A 22,267-nucleotide genomic window follows, 5' to 3' on the forward strand; every position below is an offset into this window, starting at 1 on the left:
ATTGTTGGGCGTGGAGGTGCCAACCTTCAGGACAAGAATAAACTTCAGAGTTTATTCGGCCTACAACATCACAGGCACCAGACTTCACTTCATCATGGACATCGACATGAGGTGGTGTCTTAAAAAAGTGGCCTCAATCCTCAAAGACCCCCACCACCTGGACTTTCCCCTCTTCACTCTGCTACCATTGGGGAAAAGGTACAGGAGCCTAAAGACGAGCACTCAGGGGCACAAGGACAGCTTCTTCCCCACTGCCATCAGATTCCTGAATAATCAATGAACCAAAGACACGGCCTCACTTTTCGTGCTCCCTTATTGTTATTTTTTTAATATTTATTGTTGTAAGATGGTTATAATTATGACGCCACGCTGCTGCAAAACAATGAATTTCGTGACTCGTTTACGACAATAAATTCTAATTCTGATTTTCAAGAACACCCATTCTCAACTTTTTATCTGACATTTCCCCCGCCCCCACCCCCCCAAGACTCTGCTCAAAGTTAATGGGTCCCCTTCCCTGTGAAACAGTCAAACTGGTTTCTTCTGTAGGGACTTCATAAAAAAAAGAGTAAAATTATTTCTCTTACATGTGGCGAAAAGAAAACAGGCCTTTACTTAAATGCGCTGTGGCCCCTGGGGTGGCCTGTGTGGTGCCCGTTGTGAATGGCTGCTCTGGAATTCACCCATTCTGGTATTGATGCAAAGCTATGAAGAGAATGTAAGAGTTAAAATTGATGAAGTGGGAAGAGGCTTTGTATGGAGAATGGAACCGCTGGATAATTTTGGAAAGAGACAATCGCAGTATTGGGTAGGCTTGAAGAACCAGAAGAAAGGGATAAACAAATGTCTAAGGCCAAAAAGTAGGCATGAGGAAACAATCAAAAATATTAAACCAGGTTGTAAGGGGCTGCACCAGAAAAGAAACAGGGTCCCATTGAATCAAAATCAGAAGAAACTGCAAAGGCAACTCAAGGAATGGTGAGGATTTAAAACTAAATATAAATTTAGCATGGTAACACACCATTTTGACCCCACAACTCTGTTCCACCAAATTATTCTACACCCCACCTTAGCATGTTTTGAATGGTGGGAGAAAACCGGAGACACCCCTCCCCCGGGGAAAACCCATGCAGACATGGGGAGAGCGTACAAACTCCTTACAGACAGCGCGGGATTCGAACCCTGATCCTGATCGTTGGCACTGTAAAGGTGTTGCGCTAACCATCACGCCAACCGGGCCGCCGTTAAATGGATGCCTATTTTCAGATAAAGGACACAATAACAAACGGGGAATGGTGGCAAACTAAGGGACTGAGGAAATTCTGACTGTTTGTTAAAAAAAAATCAAGCTAAGTGGTGGTATCCACTTGACCTGATGGTTCCCTCACCGCGGAGTTAAAAGAGAATCAGAATTTGTTGTCATATGTGCGTCACAAAATTTGTTGTTTTGCGGCAACATTACAGACAGAAATTTGCTATAATTTACATTTTTAAACAATAAACAAAATAGTGCAAATGTGAGGTAGTATCTGTGGTCAGAAATCTGACGGCAGAGGGGAAGAAACTGTTTCTATAACATTGGGTGTTCGTATTCATGCTCCTGTATCTCCTGCCTGATGGTAGCAGTGAGAAGAAGGCATGAATGAATTGTAGCTAGTGAATCGGATGAATTGTAGATAGTGAATTGGATGAATTGTAGATAGTGAATTGGATGAATTGTAGATAGTGAATTGGATGAAGCTAGTGAATTGGATGAATTGTAGATAGTGAATTGGATGAAGCTAGTGAATTGGATGAATTGTAGATAGTGAATTGGATGAAGCTAGTGAATTGGATGAATTGTAGATAGTGAATTCGATGAATTGTAGATAGTGAATTGGATGAAGCTAGTGAATTGGATGAAGCTAGTGAATTGGATGAAGCTAGTGAATTGGATGAATTGGATGTAGCTAGTGAATTGGATGAATTGCAGCTAGTGAATTGGATGAATTGGATGTAGCTAGTGAATTGGATGAATTGTAGATAGTGAATTGGATGAATTGGATGAGGGCTAGAGCAGAGGTAACCAGATCAGAGGAAATATATAGCATATTTGGAATTTTCAGAAGGAATTTGATTACAAAAATCAAATCAGAATACGGATTGTGCGATTTTGTTCACTCGTCAGAATCTATGGTTCCAAACCTTGAGGATAGCAATCAGAGGTTAAAAATCATCTACTTCGGTGTGAAGACTGGAGAAGAATGGAAGGTAGGAAAGAAGGTAGGTTTTTCAAAGGATCTCCATATCCTTGGACACAAACCACAATTTTAGATTCACGGGAAGTTATTCAGAAGTTGACTGTTGTGTTTGCTTTCTTCTAGGGAGCAGGGAACGAGGGCTGCAGTTAAATAGGGCATTAGTGAGATTACACCTGAATGTTCAGTCCTCTCCTGTTTAAAAAAAAAAGGATGTAATGGCCTTGGAAGAGGGGGTAAAGGTTGCTGTGATGAGACTATTTTTGTGTGTTTTTTTCATTTTTAGACACACCACAGTAACGGGCCCTTTCAGCCCACGAGCCCGTGCTGCCAATTACACCCAATTGACCTTCAACCCCAGTATGCTTTGAAGGGTGGGAGGAAACCAGAGCCCCTGGAGGAAATGCAGACACAGGGAGAACGTACAAACTCCTTACAGGCTGTGCTGGATTTGAACCCGGGTCACTGATACTGTAACAGTGTTGGGTTAACTCCTACACCATCTGCCCCTTCCCTGTGAAGAAGGTTTGGAAAGAATCAATATATTCTCGTTTGGGAAAATGAATGATAACCTCAATGAATAATACACTTTTTCTTGGACAGGGTTGACAGGACAGTTCCTAAGAAACTCATTGCCTTGAGCCAGTCGTAGGAGGCATGGCGTCGGAATAAAGGCTTGTACATACGTGACTGAGAGAGAAGTACGTCACTTAGAGCAATCACATTGTAGGCAATTTACTACTCAGGAGGGCCATTGAAACCTGGGATGAATAGCATGCGTGACAATATAGGAATAGGACGGGAGCATGGAATTGATGAAGAAATTCTCCCGTGATTAATTATGGAGCAGGAGGAGAAAATGTCTGGCCTATTTATATTCCATGACTTTTATTCGCGAAACACAAACGCCTGCATATGGCGTGGTTGTCTTAAAAATGCATAGAAATGCTGGAGAAAACCCCGCTGGTCTTGCAGCATCCATAGGAGGTAAAGATATAATTACTGACATTTCAGGACCTTCTACTTTTTGTTTATGCCTTGAAGAAGGGCCTGGTAATATCTTTACTTCCTATGTATTCTGATTTCCTGCAGCATTCTGTTTTTACTCTCAGGAACTAGGAGAACATTTGTGGTTATATAACACCCTTCAGTCCTGCAGTGCAGCAGTGCCCTGCCTTTAATATTGCAAAGTGGAGAGAAAGGCCAATTGGCCCAGCGGATTCAAAGCACCATTACAGAAACTTCCCCCAATCCTTCTTCACCAGCATTCTGTTTCATCCTCTGCATATTTGAAAGGCGAAGTGAAGTTAAAAAAAAACACGAGGGCCGGAGAAACTCAGCAGATCAAACAGTATCCTTTAAAGAGCAAAGATGAAGATACATAACCGACATTTCAGGCATGAGCACTTCATCGAGGAATGAGCTCTTCATTGAGGAATGAGCAAAATGTCGGCAGGTGTCTGAACAATATGTGGGGGGGGGGGTGGGTAGGGAGAGGAGCACGAACCCACGGGCAGGAGGTAATAGTGGATAAGCGGATGAAGTGAAGCGCAGTTTAAAGTCATCCTTGGCACCACTTCAACTGTTTAAACAAAACACAGGCATTTTTTTTCCCTCAGTCTCGAAATACTTTACACTTTTTGATCAGGTATAGATTTTTTGGGAAGCAGACATTTCACCAGGCATTCATCACAAACCACCCTGCACTCCCCCCCCACCCCCCCAGATGTGGTACATCTGCTCATGCATTTCAGCTTTTACTTAATCCCATCACGGCAGAAAGAGATCTTCCCAAGATGCATTATTCGCTGGCCGACAATTTCATTCATGTGGAGAAATGTTTTTGTGCACAACACAAGTTCAGCTTCAAAATTCAAATCACTAAATGGGACTGGATCATGCATTTGACCTAAATTAACTCTGGGCCTTGGCTTATATGACATGCATATTCATTGAGGCTACCAGCTGTGTTCAGTGATGATAAACAACACATTTTGACGTCCAGTACAATTTTTTTTTATTGTGTTTGAAGTCTCTGAATGATTGCAGCTAATTTCTAACAGCTAACAAGAGAACTGAGGCTGGCTTTGGCGTGGAATCCGAGGAACGGCTGGAGTTAACTTTAAACGGGCTGATTAATGTCCTATCCCCACCTCAGTCCAGTACAGCTGCCCTCTGCTTACCAGAGAGTGTAAAATTCACCAATATATTTTGATTGTAACTTTTTTTGTCGGCATGACATTTGCTGACAGAAGGACACGTGGTCTTCTTGCTCGGTGTGAAGTACTATGAAGATGCACAAATGTATAAATCACTTCAATTTATTTGACAGCTTTTAGCTAAAAAAAGAGGCCTTAAAAACATTAATACATAGACATCTTATTACAGAACTCATTATTATAACATTTCATGGCGCATTTGTTTACTAAAATAGCACACAATTATTTTTCGTTCGACTGAAAAAAATAAATCTTTTGATATTACATCTCTATTTTTGTCTGCATATATTACATATGCAATTATACATTTGGTATCCCTTGACCTGAGTTGTAAAACAAAGAAAATTGGAAAACACAGTGGTTTATTGAGTTAACATTACACATCAGATTTTTTTTTCTCTCTGGGAAGTAAAAAGCAGTTTCCAATTCTGATGAAGGATCTGCAGATAAATGTTCAACAGACTTATCTTTAAGGTACAGTCCCAGCATTTTCTGTTCCTAGTTCAAGATTTCCAGTTTTCTCATTTTTATTTTTAAATATCATCTGCCCAGACTGAAAGGCAGAGGCTGCCCTCTGCTGCTTCCATTCGGTAAGAACCATTGCTGAGAACTCTACAGTAGAAGTCCAAAATCTGGATGCCAGGATTCCAGACCCACACGATAATCTGGACTTTACAAAAATTCTCAAACTTGTAAAATGTCGCGGGCTTTTATGTGCGTGCCTGCGTAAGCGCCACGGATGCACAGTGGGACAGTGGGAACAAGCAACCTCGCTTGTGGACATTTTCTTTAAAACTGCTCCTTTTTGATAAATGAGGCCCACTATATTCGCTAATGAATAAACTATTAAAATTTAACCTGTTCACCTCTTCTTTATTCCACCTTAAATTAAAATTTTAAAAGTACTGCCGGAGAATTCCAAAAATCCAGACTGACCCAATCCCCAAGCAGTCCAAATTTTAGGACTTCCACCTGAATTTTCAATAATTTTTCATTAGATTTAAAATTTTTAAATCAAAAGGTATATTTAAAACTTTTAATCAGAAGCTCTAAAACAGTGCCACTGCATAATCAACCTCTATCTTATGCAAATGAACAATCCCAATGGCAAAAAAATTGGTTCTTTATTTTCACCTTCTTCCTATCGTGGGCTGACACAAATTCAAGGTGAATGGCCCTTGATCAAAAATGACCTCATTAAGTGCAATTAAACAGGTTGAGACACCAAAATGTTGTAGGAACTCAGCTGGTTTATTCAGCATCTCTTGAAGACAAAGATATGTTTCGGGCTCAGGCTGTGAATAGACTGGTCGGGCTCCTCCAGCATTTCGCTGTTTTTACTACAATCACAGGGTCTGCAGCCCTTCTCTAAGTAAACAGGTTGAGACCGGCAAAGAAGAGGTCTCAAATAAATATTGATCACGATGAGAAGGGAGGGACTTGGTGGGTCAGGAGAGAAATGAGCTATAAACCTACTGAATCCCTCCCGTTTCTCAAGATTTGAGCATATGCAGTTTTATGTCTCAAAAAATTGATTCAGTACTGCTCCCATCATTAATAAATTTTTATTTTAAAAAAATTTAGACATACAGCAGGGTAACAGATCATTTCGGCCATTGAATCCATGCCACCCAATTAACCTGCACTCCCAGTACATTTCGAATGGTAGGAGGAAACTGGAGCCCACGGGGAAAACCCATGCAGCCACGAGGAGAACGTACAAACTCCGTACAGACAGTGCGGGATTTGAACCCTGGTCCCAATCGTTGGCGCTGTAAAGGTGTTGTGCCACGCCAACTGTGCCATCTATGGTTACTGAAGAACGGGTGATTTTGGGAACTGGATCAGATTCATTGGTCAGTATCAGATTTTGTGAATCGTTTGGATTTTAAAACAGATATCAGAAGGGACAAATCATAAACACGGAGTAAAGTGCCATAACAATAATAGCTTCAACGTTCCGTTTTTCATTAGACTGGCTAAGTGAGGAGAGTTGAACGCAAATATATCTGGATATCTTGGCCTTTATAGCAAGAGAGTTTGAGCTCAAGAATCAAGGTGCCTTGCTCTCATTAGATAAACTCCCCCAGTGAGGCCAAATCTTCGAGTCTGATTTCTCGATTTAAGGATTGATTCTTGAGGTGGTAGATAGGTTGCACAAAAAATAGATTGAGCTGGATAAACCTTTAATAATGAGATCACAAGAACAGAAGAAATAGGAGCATTTAATAAGATTGTGGCAATTCTGACCATGGACTCAACTCCATTTCTGTTCCCCATAGCCCTTAATTCCTCTATTCTTCAAAAAATCTATCTTTTGAATACATTGAAACTGTTTCCTTGGTAGAGAATTCCACAACGCTCTCAGAGCAGTTCTTCCCTATCTTTGTCTTAAATCCTTAAATCTTGAAGCTATGTCCCCCATTTCTAGTCTCTCCTGCCAGTGGAAATAATAATATTAATCTTCGACTTCCAACCTATGCGAGTCACATCCACCCGCACATACGAACAAAATTATTTTAAAAATCTTTATTAAAACAACTTTACAAGTACATATTTTGTATTAAAGGTATTGACTATGGTGGTCTCCGTTCCCCAAGGCAGCCCAAGATCCCCGATCCCCAACTTGGGACCAACCCCGAGTTACAACCAATCCTTCAGTACCCATTACTATCATAATTTTATGTCTCTTTAAGAGACCCCATTGTCCTTTTAAACTCTCAGGCTACTCAATCTCTTCGAGAACCAGGTCAACTAAATGAAATGCACGGAATTTCAATTGGGCTTGACAGGGTGGTGGGCGTATTTAGAGCCACAGTCGAAAGGGAAGAGGTCAGCCATTCAGATTAGAACTAAGAGGACACTGCTCCATGCAAAAGGGGAGCGAATCTTTGCAATTTTCTACCTAAGGTGGTGGAAGAGGGTTGATGATTTAGATATACAGTAAAAATCCCCGATATCCGGAACCGGTTGCTTTTGATTAGCGAACTGACCACCAGGGGGCGCCAATTTCAAACTCTTTTTCTACCTATATACTTTCTGCAATTTTTTTTTGCCGGTTGCTTGGGGCTGTCAGTTGCTGGAATTCCAGATAACGGAGATTTTACTGTCTATAAATGGCAGAATTTGACAGAGGGAATCAAGGGAGTGAGGTGAATGCAGGTATACAATATCAGCGAAGATCTCATCGATTTGCTGAGACTGACAAGCCTACTCCTGGTTCTGTTCCTTATGATCAATGCTCTTGATGCTACTGCTAGACAAACACATTTAGTAGTCAGTGATTTGAAAAACAATGATGAAAGCTAAGCTCAAATGGATAAAGTGAGAACAACTTGAAGGCTATAGAAAATGCCAAAAGTGAAAGAGAAGGATAATGGTTTGATCTACCCCACATTGCTGCAATTCTGCTTTGTTTCTCCACTGTATAGGCTGCTGTGGAGTGTGTGCAGGGTCCTGCTGTTGTCTTAACCATCCGGTGGAAGAAATGTGAAGGAAGCGCGCTCATGGCTTGACATTCTTTTGATAAAATATATGAAATAGGAGCAGGAGATGGCCATCCGGCCCGTCGAGCCTGGTCTGCTCTTCAATGAGACCATGGCTGATCTGATGATGGGCTCATCTACACCTACCTGCCTTCCACCCCCCCCCCCCAATAATCCCTCAATTCCACTATCATATCAAAATATATTCAACCTTGACAAATATATTTAGAGGTCGCCTCCACTGGTTCAATGGGCTGCAAATTCCACAAATTCACCAGCCCCTGGGAAAAGCAATTGTTACAGGAAGGAATGGAAATAGAAAGGGCACACAGAACACTAGCCCCGAAACCACAGTCACAACAAAAACCAAGATCTGTTTTAGTAGAATTTATGAGATACACGACAAGAGAAAATATGTGAACATGGAGGTGAGAGAGTTGGAGGTTTATTGGCGGTGAGCGGGAGGTTTGAGCTAGTGGAGTTGTTCTAGTGAACCGGTGCGGACTTGAAAGGCCAACATGGCCTGTTTCCGCTCCGTAAATGGTTATATCTCCGCTCTAAACCTACTACCCTGAATCTTGAGGCTATGTCCCCTAGTTCTGTTCCCCCCCACCAATGGAAACAACTTACCTACCTCTATCTTATCTACACCTGTCATAATTTGATATGTTTCTGTCAGATCCCCTCTCATTCTTCTAAATTCCAGTGAGTACAGTCCAAAATCTCTCCTGATGGGGTTATTTTGAGAACAGGTATTAATCAAACAATCTCCTCATCCTAAAAAATCTTGAAACAACAGAAATATTTCTAGCTTTGCGATAAAATCCCCTGGGGCGCAGTTAAAGCTTGGGATGTTACAAACTCTTTCCTTCTCTTTGCTAGAATGACCAGTACTGAGCCTATTGATCCCATATACCAGTAACAGTAACAGTAAATTCTTAAAACACATTTCATCATTTGCTAAAATAGTGCAGATTTCATGAAAATTAAAAATACATTTCGACTCCAGTGCAAACGCTACTGCATTTCATCAAGGAAGTGATTGTAGCCAGATGAACACTTTGCTGCAGTCAGCTTCAGTCACTACAGTAGTCTATAAGATCGATCTAAAAGGTTGGGAAGACACTTTTTTCTACCCACTCCCATTATTCACATGGAATTGCTAACAATGTGCCTTTTAAAAAAATAATTCTCCACACAGTTCCTCCATGTGTGTACATTAACTCCAAACTAACAAGGCTTCTCTTAAAGCCATTGGGCTTATCCTCTGTGTAGCCAGATGACCGTAGCCTCCTGTATTAAGTAAGGAGGAATGAAAGCAGGGCGAAAAATGCATAGTGTGTAGGGATTTTTTTGATTTTATGCGAAGTATGAAACAGGTGATGTTGAATTTGCCACCCATTTTACATCTCTTCCTATTTTTTTTACCTCCACTGAAGCTGTGGGTATCAAATGGGCTGTCGACTCTAGCGCTATTGCACAAAGTTGAGGTATCTTTGCTGCCCCGCCTCTGACATAAAGCAAGCATCAGAAAGGTGGAACCATAAAATTATGGAAAGTTACAGCTAAATCATTAGTGAAGAAAATGCATAAGTAACCTGCAGATTTAATAATCTTTCAACTATTTGAACCTGGTGGAGGTCCACAAAAATTAGCCAATTTATATCAGTGTCTTTTGACCGCAATCCTGAGGTGCATTACATGCTAACAGCCGCTTGGCTTTTCTTACCTTTTTTCTCTTATATTTTAGGTCTTCCTCTTTCTGTCTTCTGCGCCAACAGTTGTTTTTTTTTTGATGAATGGATCATTTAAGTTAGAGGGCAACGCGGTCAATTATCCTGGAGATTTGGAACTTGCAGCACAGAAACAGGTCATTTGTGGCAACTCCTCTGTGATATTTATGCTCAACAGGATTCTTCTTCCATCTTACTTTATCTCACCTATCACACGCGGGAGAAAGATGACTTGAAGGAAGAATGTTGGCAAGGGTGGACAAATTGTTCTTTGTTTAATTCCTCACCAGCAGGGACTAGAGAAGAATGTACGTGTGCCGGCAGAAGCGAATGACCAGCGGTGATGAGGTGAAAACCTGGCTGCGGTTAGTTCTGTACTTCCAGTGACTCTGCGCAGAGCACGACCCAAAGGCTTGTGCAACACCACACGGTGCCCTGGGCCAGTAATCCTTCGCTGTGCGGCAGGTCGATTCGCCTCGTGAAGACGTTTCTTTTAGATGAATGACCCAGCAGGCCACATTCTCAAATTGTAGGATGTGTTCAACGTGAACATTATAAAGCAACATTAAAATTCGCAATCAAAATACAAAAATAAAATACACTCCCTCCTGTGTTGGTCCAACCATTTGGCCTAATATTTCCTTGATTGTCTTCATGCATTTGGTTACCGGAGTCAAAATATTTTGTATAAAACAAAAACAATTCTATCTATATTAATTTTCTATGCCTGATTGGAATAATTTTCCTGTAGGTCCTCCGTTCTGACACATTTCTCTTCACCTTGACAAATGGTACCTGCTCCTGGTTGAGGGATGGACTGGAATGTGATTTTTTTAAGTTGCATTCTTCTCCCTCCAATCTGTTAAACAGCTGCGCCTCCAACTTGTCCAAATCATCAGTGCCTTCACTCAGTTTAATTTTTAAAAGCTTCACGTAGGTTTCAATTCGGTACTTCTGCAAATAGGAAATGATTGGAAAACTGGTTATAGTATTTTGTGGAGTGACACAGTTGAAAGGATCAATGCAAATTGTACATCTAACAACGGTAGCTAAAGCACAGTGTAGTCTTCATTAATGGTAAAAACACAATGTTGGAGAAACTCAGCAGGTCACACATTATATAGCAAAGATAAAGATACATAACCAATGTTTCAGGTCTGAGATCTTCACTGAGGCATCAGAAAAATGCAGGCAAGCATCTGAATAAATAAAGCAGTTGTAAATGATGCATTGGAAGAGGAATTTGATAATGCTATAGGGCACACATGTCAAACTCTGGCCCGCGGGTCAAATTTGGCCCGCGATATAATTATATTTGGCCCGCAAGATCATTTCAAAAATGTATTAGAGGTGGCCCGCTGGCCGCCGCGCCAGTATGGTGCATCCACAGTAATACAACAAATCCCAGAATGCATTGGCGTCAGTCTGCTAATCGCCCCCACCTCCTCTGTTTACGTTGCAGGGTCTCACCGTGGACTCTGGTTTTGGGGCCTGGCCGGTGTCAGGGGAAGCCAAGGCCGCTTCCCAGCGCCCGGAACCGGAGGCCTCGGGCCTGACCTCGCCAGGACCGTTGCCCACTCCCCCTCCCTGCCACAGGCCGATCCGCGACTCACGGTGACGGAGCCGGTGATCCGCCGAGATGCCGCCCTGCAGCGGGAGCCGATGCCCCCACACTGTCGTTGTCCAACCCGATCACCCGCAAACCCCGCCCTCCAGCACACAGGCCTGAGTAAGTATTATGAACTTTAATCTCAGGATAAAACGATCTTCAAATAGTTTCATGTCACAGTGATAAATATATTCCTGGTTAAAAATGGTCCTGCACCTGGATACAAGCTCATTAAGCATAAAACTTGAAAAGTGTGTAAATCAAAGGATATCTGTACCAATGGAAAAAGGGCATGGCAAATAACCCTGCTAGAGTTCATGCCCACAATCAGTCACCCATTTGATTGTTTCAGGAATCATGTTATTCTCCCACATTCTCAATAGCCCTCAGATTTTACTATTCGACAGCACACTAGCAACATTTGACAAATCCTCTATAGAGAAATAATATTTATTGAATATTTTATTTCTCATTTGTTAATGGTTCTGGAAAGAGTTTATCCAAAACTATTATTAAACATTTATTTTAATAAGAAAAAGTTTAACATTACATGTGTTGAAAGAAGAGAAAACATGCAGATGTTGTTGAAAATTTTCAATCAATATTTAGTTCGGCCCTCGACTTAGTCCAAGTTTTTAATTTTGGCCCTCTGTGAATTTGAGTTTGACACCCCTGCTATAGGGTGTAAGAAAGATTCCTGAGAATTCAAAAGTTGCCTCTTCCGTTGCTCTGTAAGTCTGGCCTATCCATTTCTCTCGTGCTTCCCCTTTCTTGATCTTAAGTATGCTAATACTGATTACACTTGCAGGGCAAGTTATTGTTATATTACTTCAGTTATTTCTGATTGAACGTATAAAATAACTCAGCTTTTCACCCTCTCCTGATGCTACTTGACTTGAAAAGTATTTCCAATTTTCTATTTCCAGCAACTCAACTGTACAGGACATTTTGTTCTCCAGCTTTCATTCATCTCCTTCCATTTACACTCCTCTGCAGAGAGCAGTTATGATTAAACAAGTATTCATCACCTCTTTCAGGAAACACCAAAAATGTTTGGGTCATTTGAGCAACCGTGGTGGTCTATATCCTGTCGTAAACATTCCCTTTGTTTTCTTCATCCTGCCTCTGGACTTGAGACTTTCCAGGTTCAATTAAAGGTCCTGAATCTGAAGTATCAACTGCTTCTATCTCTGCAGACACTGTCTGGCCTGCTGAATGTTTCCAGCATTCACTTTTTTATTTTGGATTCACATTTATTTGACAGGGCTGGGGAAGTTAACTTGCGGGCAGTGATCAACCTGAGTGCTGATTAAATTGGGGGGGGGGGGGGGGAGTCTATGATAGAGTGAATGACAAGAATCAATTCCCATAGCATGAAAGTCAATAGCAAGGGTTCAGAGATTTAAGCTAATAGAAGGAACAGAAGGAAGTTGAGGTAAAAAATATACTCCCAAGTTGCAGTTGGGTTGAAGTCTTGATGCATTTAGAAAGCAGTTGGGTGAGGATTTGATTTGCTGTAATCTACATGGTTCTGGACTAATAGTTGGAAAGTGGGATTAGTCTTAATTCCACCCTTCCATTTGATAGTTTTATACGACTCTACAAGGTTTAAGCCTTCTACTTAAGACTTCTCCAATAGTCCACCTACACACACAATGGTTAAGTGATATCATGTATTATTTAAGTCTAGCAAATTTAGATTTGCCATTAAAGATTCAAATATTAATTTCCAAAAGATGTGGAGCCCATTTATGGACGATTATCAAAACCTAAGGAATTTGGGCATTTAGATCTTCTGGTGCGGTGCTCCCTGGTTCCGTGCTGGTGCCACTTGATTCCCATGTATCTTTCTTTTAAAAAAAAACACCTTGATTAGAGGTCGTGGTTTTGATTTAGAAGGCTTTTTTAATGTTTGGGATTTTCTTTTCTACTTTTGATTTTGCTAATATGACAGATAACTGCTTTGTTCAACTGCGAGTAATGTAAACTTTGATTAAAATTATTATGGATGGGGAAGGAAATAGGATTGTTGGTTTTTTAAATAAAAAGAAATGTTATAATTTCATATTTTCTTTCCTTCTTTTTTGTTTCTCCTTTGTGTTGGGTTTATTTTTGGTGTTGTACTATTACCAATGTGCTTTGGATTTCTGAATTGTGTTCATTTTTTCCCCTTTCATTTTAATTATGCTGAACATTGTATGACTGTTCTATTGTTTATACTTGACATACTACTAAAAATATTTTAAGAAAAGACTCTCCAATACAATAGATCTTGCAATAAGTCTCCAATAAGAGACTTCTCTGCATTCCTTTCACCGTGCACTTTTCTGACGGGACGCTTCTTACAGTTTTCACTGTCTTGCACAAAATAGGTCTTTCCCTTTCAACTTTATTCTGTTAACTGCAAATTGTTCCTGAATGCTCTTTCCATCTGCTTTTCTGCTGATGGGGCTATGGTTCCAGATACAAAGCCTGCTATAACTCTTAGCTAATGAGGCTATTTCCCTGTTAACAAAAACACATCATAATATTTCTCTTTAATTGTGCCTTCAGTTTTCTATCCTGGTCTCATCATTACCCTTTTCTCAGTATAAAGTAATCAATTAGGTTTTGTGGAAATTCACTGTAAATGCAAGTTATTCTTTGAAAAAAAATTAACTCCTTCCAGTCGTTAACCATATTGCCTTTCCTAAATTCCTGTTAGCCAAAATTCAAGCAACCAGCAAAAAAATTGTGGAAAATAAATAGGTAAAAAATATGGAAGTTTAAAATTGGCGCACCTTGCCGTTAGTTCACCAATCTCACAATCTCAGGCAACTGGAAAATTCACTTATCCGGCATCTGCCAATCCCCATAGGTGACAGTTATCAAGGGGTTTTACTGCAGTATCAAAGCAAACTAATTGAGAATACAGGCAAGTATTTACTACAACAGAGTTCAGAGTCAACTAATGTTCAGATTCTTTAAGAATCTGCATAACCTTTCACATTTCTTGCTACTTATTTGAACAGATCAGATTATTTGATCATTTCCAGCTTCCAGCTACTTGTGAGCTCTAAATTTATTCTTATTTTTCAATCACTTTTAAAAAAAATTCTCCAGCTAAATTGTAACATCTGAACAAAATTATGAAGTGACAACGTGGATCATTTGGTACAGCGGCAGAAGTCTTCGTTCACCTCTCAGATCACCTTCACCCACTGGTCCACTGGCTGTGAGGGTACTACACATGTTTGTGCTTTCCCAGTTCGGAGCCTTGGGGTACTAGCAACCAAGTGATTGTAGTAAAAAACACAAGAAATAATGGAGGAACTGCCAGTCTTACAACATCTTTAGGAGGTAATGATATATAACCAAAGTTTTGGCTCTGAGTCCTTCCTCAAAATGCAGACAGGCACCTGAATTAAAAGGCTGGAAGAAAGTTCAGGGGAGAGGAGCACAGACCAACAGACAAAAGGTGATAATTGGACATGGATTGGAGGACAGAAAAGAGGAAAGGTGAGAATTGTTTGGGGGACGGAGGGAGTCTGGCTCTGTGGAAGCAAAGCTGGGGAAAGGAGACAAATGGAAAAGGGAAGAGAAAGAGAGAGAGCTAAAGGAAAAGAGGCAAAGGGAAAGATGTAGGGTGGGGGCGGGGTAACGAAAACCAGAGGTCGATGTTAATGTCATCCTGTTGGAGGGCGCCCAGAGGGAAGATGAGGTGCTGTTCCTTCGTTTCAGTCTGGCAGTGGACTGTTGGGAAGGGAATTGTATGAGCAATCATTTACATTTAAAGGGGTGAACTCTTGAAGCATATTAGTTGAAGAGGATTTCAAACCAAGAACTGCGAAGTTTGAAGATCAGTGGCACAAAGTACAATCAGGTTCTGTGTGAGTTCATGGTACTAATTGTACACCCTTGCCCAATGAGAGACACGCGGCAATAGATTCATAATTCAAATTCCTACCTAACCTGTACTATATCAGCAGGTCTGTTTCAGGCAAGTCATCCTTATTAGTATTAAAAACAGGAAATAAATGATTTGAAGTAAAAACACAAAGCTGGAGAAACTCAGCAGGTCAGACAGTGCCCTTTATATAGCAAAGATAAAGATCACCAAGGTATGAGCAAAATGTGGGCTGGTGCCCAAATAAAATGCTGGGGTGGGGAGAAGCATGGAACCACAGGCAGGAGATAATAATTGAATAAGGGAGGGAGGACACAACAGCAAACAGAACTGAAATGGTCGGCCACTGGGAGATCCCGGACACCGATGCAAACAGAGTGAAGGTGCTCGGCGAAGAGATCTCCCAGTCTGCGTCCAGTCTCTCCGATGTAGAGGAGACCACAACGGGAGCATCAGATGCAGTAGATGAGCCTTGCAGATTTACCAGGAAGGACGGTTTGGGTCCATGAATGGGGGAGAGGGAGGAGGTGCGGGCACGTATGGCACTTCCTGCAACTGGGGAAGGCGCCAAGAGGGTAATTAATGACCATCCCACATTATTCATGTTTGGTTGGTGAACGCCTGTGCTCCTCCCCCACCCCTCTCTTCTCTATTTTGTTTGTGCACCTGCTTACATTTTGCTTATATCTTGATGAAGGGCTCAAGCCCTTTGCTACATAAAATACACTCTCCGATGTGCTGAATTTCTCCAGTGTTGTGTTTCTACTTCAGATAACACTGTCTGCAGACTTTTGTGTTTTACAAGATTTGATACCCACGTTTTAAAATCTTACCTCGTATTCATAATACTCCTGCTTCATCTTGTACTCCTCAAATTCCTTTGCTTTGCTTTTCTTGTCTGGAACATTCAGTTGATGATCTTCGAGATCGTCCAAAATCGATTGCAACATGGAATCATGAGAATCGAGCTGTGCCTCCTGAAACAGTAAGTTTAGTGCAGGGATATGGATGTTCTGAGAATGGTCCCTTGGGGTTATTCAAGCCCACCAGAAGCTAGCTCATTCAGAAGGCACTCTTTTGCCCCATTGTGCTCTCCTCTGTACTTGTAGTAATTCTAAAATTTACAGCTTTCTTCAGCTCAGTTTTATTTCCTCTTACCTGTTTGTTTTAGAAATTAACCTTTCTCTATAGAACAGGAACAGTACAGCACAGGAACTGGCCCTTCACCCCTGTGCTAACCATGATGCCATTTGTATATATGCATGTAAGAGTCAAATTCTGTGGACCAATTTTTAGGGTAAAATTTAGTTACTGATTATTACACTAGGGTAAATACCAGCATTATTTGCAACGTTGGGAGCTCAAATGAGCTGAACCGGGTGGTATCCACTTTATCCAGGTGGTTGGGACTGGGTGTTGAGACCGAGTACGGAGCTAGGGTGGGCAGGTGACCAGGGCCCAGGTGAGAGTCCACGATCAGAGCATCGGGAGCTCAGATGGGGAGGGGGACTGCGGCATCGGGAGCTCGGGTGGGCGACTGGGGCCTAGGTGAGACAGATTTCATGGACTCTGTCCGTGGACAGAGTGTTGAGAGCTCAGATGGTAAGGTGGCCGGGGAATTGGGAGCTTGGGGGGGGGGGGGGGGAGGGGGCACGTGGCCGGCTCCTAGGCAAGAGTCTGTGGTTGGGGTGTCAGGAGCTCCAGTGGGCAGGTGGCTGGGGCTGACTTTTGTACTAGTGTAGATGGTAATCCCATCTGCCAGCACATGGTCTGTATCCCACAATGCTCTGCATGCTCATGTCAGTCTAAGTGTGGCTTCGAATTTGTTAAAACACTTCAGTCGATATCACTGCAGCTTTTGGGGGCATTTGCTGTCTTTTGTACATTGCAAACTTAACTAGTTCAAAAATACATCATTCGCTGTAAAGCACATAGGGATGTTCTGGCAAAAATATGACTGACACTGCATGAATTTTCACTTTCTTTCTAATGCACTGATTAAAATTTGCTCTTACATAATTTATCTCGGAAAAAAAAAATGACAGATGACACTGCTTTACAGAATACTGTGATATGGACGATGCTCCAGAATACATGGGGGCCACCTGTAATTGAACTAACTCCTGTCATATGCATTTCCGCAAGGTTTCTCCAGGAGGAACATAAATTAGGTGAAGATATGGAAGAAGAGTTCTGGCAGAATATGAAACTGAGATGGAAGGGTAAATAATGGCCAGGGCATTAGGCATACCCCCACCCCCAATATTTTCTCAAACAGTGGGGTTGGGCCTTTTATATTCACATGAGCTCAGTTTAATGCCTCAGCCCAATCTCAGCTCATGCTACTGAGAGTGTTGGTGTGGATCATGTGCACAAACAACCAGGGTAGGACTTGAGCAACAATCTTATCATTCAAGAGTCCACGATGCTACCTCGCTCTGGAGCCAGAAGCAGTAAGAGAACTACACCCAGATAATACGCAGTGACCAAGAACAATGCGATATATCAGGTTAGCAATCGGGACTGAGGTTCAAATCCTGCACTGTTGATAAGGAGTTGGTACGCTCTGCGTGGGTTTTCCTCGGGGACTCCGGTTTCCTTCCACCCTTCAAAACGTACCGGAGGGCAATAGGTTAATGGGGTGTGAATTGGGTGGAACGGACTCGTGGGCCAAAATGGCCCGTTAAAGAAAGAAATAGTTGAGGGTCAAATATATACCAATTAAAGGCGGCACAGTTAGCTCAAGGCTGTTGCAGCACCAACGACCCAGGTTCCAATCCGGCGGTGTCTGTAAGGAGCTTGTACGTTCTCCCCATGTCTGCATGGGTTTCCTCCGACTCTTCAAAAATATAGGGCGGGCGTAGGTTAATTGGGCGTAATTGGGCTCTGCAGAGGCGCAGAATGAAAGAGATGGGAAAAATGGAAGATAAAAAGAGTAGGAAATGTGGCATTTAATAGTGGTGAGAATAAGAAGGCGAAGTTGGTATTTTTTGTGTCTGTGGGCAACGTCCCCCAATGGACCAGTTTTTGCACGATCTCACTCAGAGAACTTTACAGATAGCACCGTTTTGAATAAGGTCCTTGATATTTTGTTCTGTTTGGAAGGAGGTACTTTGGCAGTAACAATATATGGAATCAGTGCACCCAGGAATGTACCTCCGACTGTTTAGAGACGGTGGCTGGATATATCGGACGACTGAACTTCCTCTTCGATCCAATCGCTGCTGGGAAGGGAGGCGAAGAAAACATGGCAGCCACTAGATTGATCCGGGTGATCCAGGAGTTCATTTGTTCAGCACTTCTGTTAGAGATGAAAAATGGCATTATTGGCACGCCTTGGGTATAGAAGTTTGATTACGTTCATTTAACTTTTGCCTTGCTGATTAGTTTTAAATGTGGGGACTGAAAGAGACTATAAAACTGGTGGGATGACTATTATTCGGTAAGTCCGCCATATCCTTCAAGCATGCCTCGAAATAGTGTGATCAAGGATTATGGCACTGATAGAGTAAGTCATAGTGAATGATATCCTGGCTGGTGTTTTCTGGAGAAGGGAGCATTGCAGGAAATCAATACAAATCTGTTCTTTCTAACCGATGATGGAATTGTGAATTGCAAATGGACCTCTGTTCATAGAAAGAATTTGGGATTATTTCCTGTAACAACATGTGAATTGTCTAAATGAGATTCAGTCTCTTCTAATACGATAGAATTAATGAGTAATTTCACAATGGTGGCTCAGTAAGTTTGAATTTTACCTTGAATTCAAATTGGCACCCCCAAGCCTAAAGCCACAGTATAACATTTCTAGTTGTGAGAAGCAAAATTAGATAGGTATAAGGTTAATTGGAAAATAAAATTAAATGATTTAATGATTTATAAACAACGGCAAGCATTTGAAGATAAGATAATTAATTCTTAATTATTTTTAATTTCATTGAGAAAGAAAGTCTATGTGCAAAATAAATCATCCATGAAATTTGAAAGAGTGCAGAGATTTACTCGGGACTCGAGGAACTGAGTTGCAGGGAAAGATTAAACAGGTTAGGACTTTATTCTCTGGAGTGTAGAAGAATAAGGGGAGATTTGATGGAGGTATTTAAAATTATGATGGGTATAGGCAGAGTAAATGCAAGTAGGCTTTTCCCACTGAGGTGAGATGAGATACAAACCCGAGGACATGGATTAAGGGCGAAAGGGGAGTATTGGGAACATGAGGAGGGGAAATTTCTTCACACAGAGTGTGTGGATGAGCTTCCAGCTGAAGGGGTGAATGCAGACTCAATTTTAACATTTAAGAGAAATTGAGACAGGTACATGGATGAGAGGGGAATGGAGGGATATGGACTTGGTGCAGGACAGTGGGAGTAGGCAGAAGTGCAAAAGGGCCTGTTTTTCTGAACTGTAATGTTCTCTGATTCTATGAAGGAGCATAGAACAGGATAGAGTTAAAACAAGAAAATTGCAGACGCCGTGATTGCCGTTTACACAAAAATGCTGTAGGAACTCAGCAAATCATGAAGCATTTTTTATTTATCTATCTATTCATTCATCAATTCATTTATTTATTCATCTATCTGTTTATCTGTGTCTATCTATTTATCCATTTATTCTCCTATCTATCCACAACGCTGCGTGACTTGTTGAATTTCTCCAGTATTTTGTGTACACGTGGAACAGTATAGTTAAGGAACAGGCCTTTCAGCCATGATACAGCAAAACCCTGATTTCACGTGAATTCGGATATCATCATCCTCTTTATTTATCGTGCATACCATGCCCGGACAGTAAAGACGAGATCGCGTTTCTCCAGGACCATAGAGCATATTTACATAAATACAAGTTAGAATAGAAGTTAAACACATTGAAATATTAAAATATTAAGACGTATACAGTACACTATACACATGTTCTGGGAATAGCTTGGGGGAAACAAACTGTTGGCCAATTTGGACATTAGGGTCCGAGTGCTATGGTACCTCCAACCAGATGGCAGAAGGGAGAACAATTTATGTGAGGGGTGTGTGGGGCCCTTCACAATGTTTATTGCCTTTCGCCTGCATCGTGTGTTGTCGATGTCCTTCATCATAAGAAGAGAGCCCCCCTACGATCTTTTCCACTGACTTCACTATCCTCTGTAGGGTCTTGCGGTCCGAGGCGGTGCAGCTTCCAAACCAGGCGGTGATGCAGTTGCCCAGGATCCTCTCGATACATCCTCTGTAGAATGTGGCAAGGGTGGAGGGTGGGAGATGGACTTTCCTCAGCCTTCACGGGAATGAAACGCGACGAGTCATTGGACTCAGGCGTCGGGCTTCCGGCAGGAGCGGGGACCTTGGACTGCCGACAGGAGCGTCGGGCTGCTGGCAGGAGCGGGGAACTTGGGTAAAATGCAAGTACAGTGAAACCCCGATTTAGCGTGGCCCTGCTTTGTCCGTGATGAGATTTATGGGCCACAACGATCGCGTTATAATGGGGTTTCCCTGTACCTGTGCCGAGCAAAGTTTACTTACTGAGCCTGAAATAGAAATATTCGCCAGTCAGCAGTCTGTAGACGGAAAACGTGAGGGCGCTTGTTATATTCAGCAGCTTTGGATGCTAATGAGTGGTGGATGCTGATGGCCTCCTCCGATGACTGCTTGTCAGGCTTGTATTCATCCTGGGGAGAGTAATCAGATAAAGCATTTCACTGCTACTTTTATATTCAAGTGTACCTGTTTCCCTTGTCTAATGATGTTACTGGGATAAAGAGCAGAGGAGAGCATCTTGATAAGAGAGTGAAACATGAACGTCTGCAAGCGCGGTGATTGTAGTGAAAACAGAGGAACTCAGCTGGTCTTGCAGCGTCCCTAGGAGGTAAAGAAATATGGTTTATATAGCTTTATCTCCGTTAGAGACTGTGAGACCCATGGAGTTTCTCCAGCAATTCTGACAAAAGAACCTCAGAATGTGCAACTCTTGGTTCAGTCACCCCACGCAAGAGTGGTGTGGCTTTGTGGATGGACTTAGAATTGATTAAAAAGGACAATGAGTGTGTTTAGGGGTCTGTAAGCACCTTCCAATAATCCAGACAGTGTGTTGTACAATTAATCCTGTTGATAAGCTTTAGAATTGCATTATGATAGTTGTTATTTTACAAAGGACATGAGGTGAAACGCGAGTTTGGTGGGGGAGGGGGCGGGGCAGTTTGAAAACCACTGGTCCAGACCATGGGTGGATGGGCAACCTTGATTTTTTTTAAAGCTCATATTCCACCTTAAGTATTCTCTATGCCATCAGTGCTCTGTGATTAGTAAGGTGGTATGTGGGTGGAAAGGGAAGGTTGAGAACCACTGGTCTTGACCCAATTGCCACTCAAATGTTTTGCTGGAGTGAAATTGTCATTAGCCTCTTTGGTGTTATGAAGCCATGCACATAACGAGCCAATGAGGGATGATTAAAGCAGTGGTTTTCAAACTTTATCTTTCCACTTTAACCAATCCCTTACTAATTACAGGGCACTTACGGCATAGGAAATATTTAAAGTGGAATATGAGTTTTTTTTTAAAAAAAATGTTGCCCACCCCGGTCTAGACCATTAGAGGCCAAACCGAGTGGCCAGCAGTGTTTCTGTTCTTTTTTTCTCTGGGACCCACAGAGGTTTACAGCTGCTGAAGTGGTTTCCATCTGCTTTACAGGAGATGCAAGCTCATTCAAAACTATTCACGCTTCATTTAAAATTATTTTGAAGTCTCATTGACATACAAGGGTCCTGAATGACATAAAAACCTTTGGGGGATTTTGCATCATCTGGCTGCAAAAACCTCTGTTGATAATCAGACTCTGTGTTGGCAAGTAACTGCTTTTAATTGTCCATCTGGAGACATAAAATTAGATTCATCTTTGCCATATCATGTCTCGACAAGCCATTCTCAACAGGGTCCCCAGGAGGGCTACAGTAGATGTATGTAAAAGCCCGGTTTTCCTCTCACCTCACGGGATTGCTGCCTGTGCCATGCACCAGTGAGGACACAAGCCGGAAGCTGTGGCAGATGAATGCATGGCTGGAGAGTTGGTGCAGGAGGCAGGGGTTCAGATTTGTGGATTGCTGGGATCATTTCT

General features: G+C 41.9%; 1 protein-coding gene across 2 annotated transcripts in view; it reads right to left on the minus strand.

Annotated features, from left to right (window-relative positions):
• Positions 1–4,542: 4,542 nt before the first annotated feature.
• The window catches only part of LOC138754003 (PH and SEC7 domain-containing protein 4-like), a 61,125-nt gene continuing 43,400 nt past the window's right edge, over positions 4,543–22,267 (minus strand). For both annotated transcript variants that reach the window (XM_069917709.1, XM_069917708.1), the window contains exons 13-16: positions 20,680–20,825; positions 18,326–18,470; positions 16,003–16,146; positions 4,543–10,628 (exon numbers count right to left, since the gene is read on the minus strand). In XM_069917709.1, coding sequence (XP_069773810.1) covers positions 10,383–10,628; positions 16,003–16,146; positions 18,326–18,470; positions 20,680–20,825 — 681 coding nt within the window. In that variant the 3' untranslated portion in view covers positions 4,543–10,382. The remainder of the gene's footprint in view (positions 10,629–16,002; positions 16,147–18,325; positions 18,471–20,679; positions 20,826–22,267) is intronic.

The sequence above is a fragment of the Narcine bancroftii genome, chromosome 2, assembly GCF_036971445.1.
Source record: "Narcine bancroftii isolate sNarBan1 chromosome 2, sNarBan1.hap1, whole genome shotgun sequence".
Taxonomy (NCBI): Eukaryota; Metazoa; Chordata; class Chondrichthyes; order Torpediniformes; family Narcinidae; genus Narcine; species Narcine bancroftii.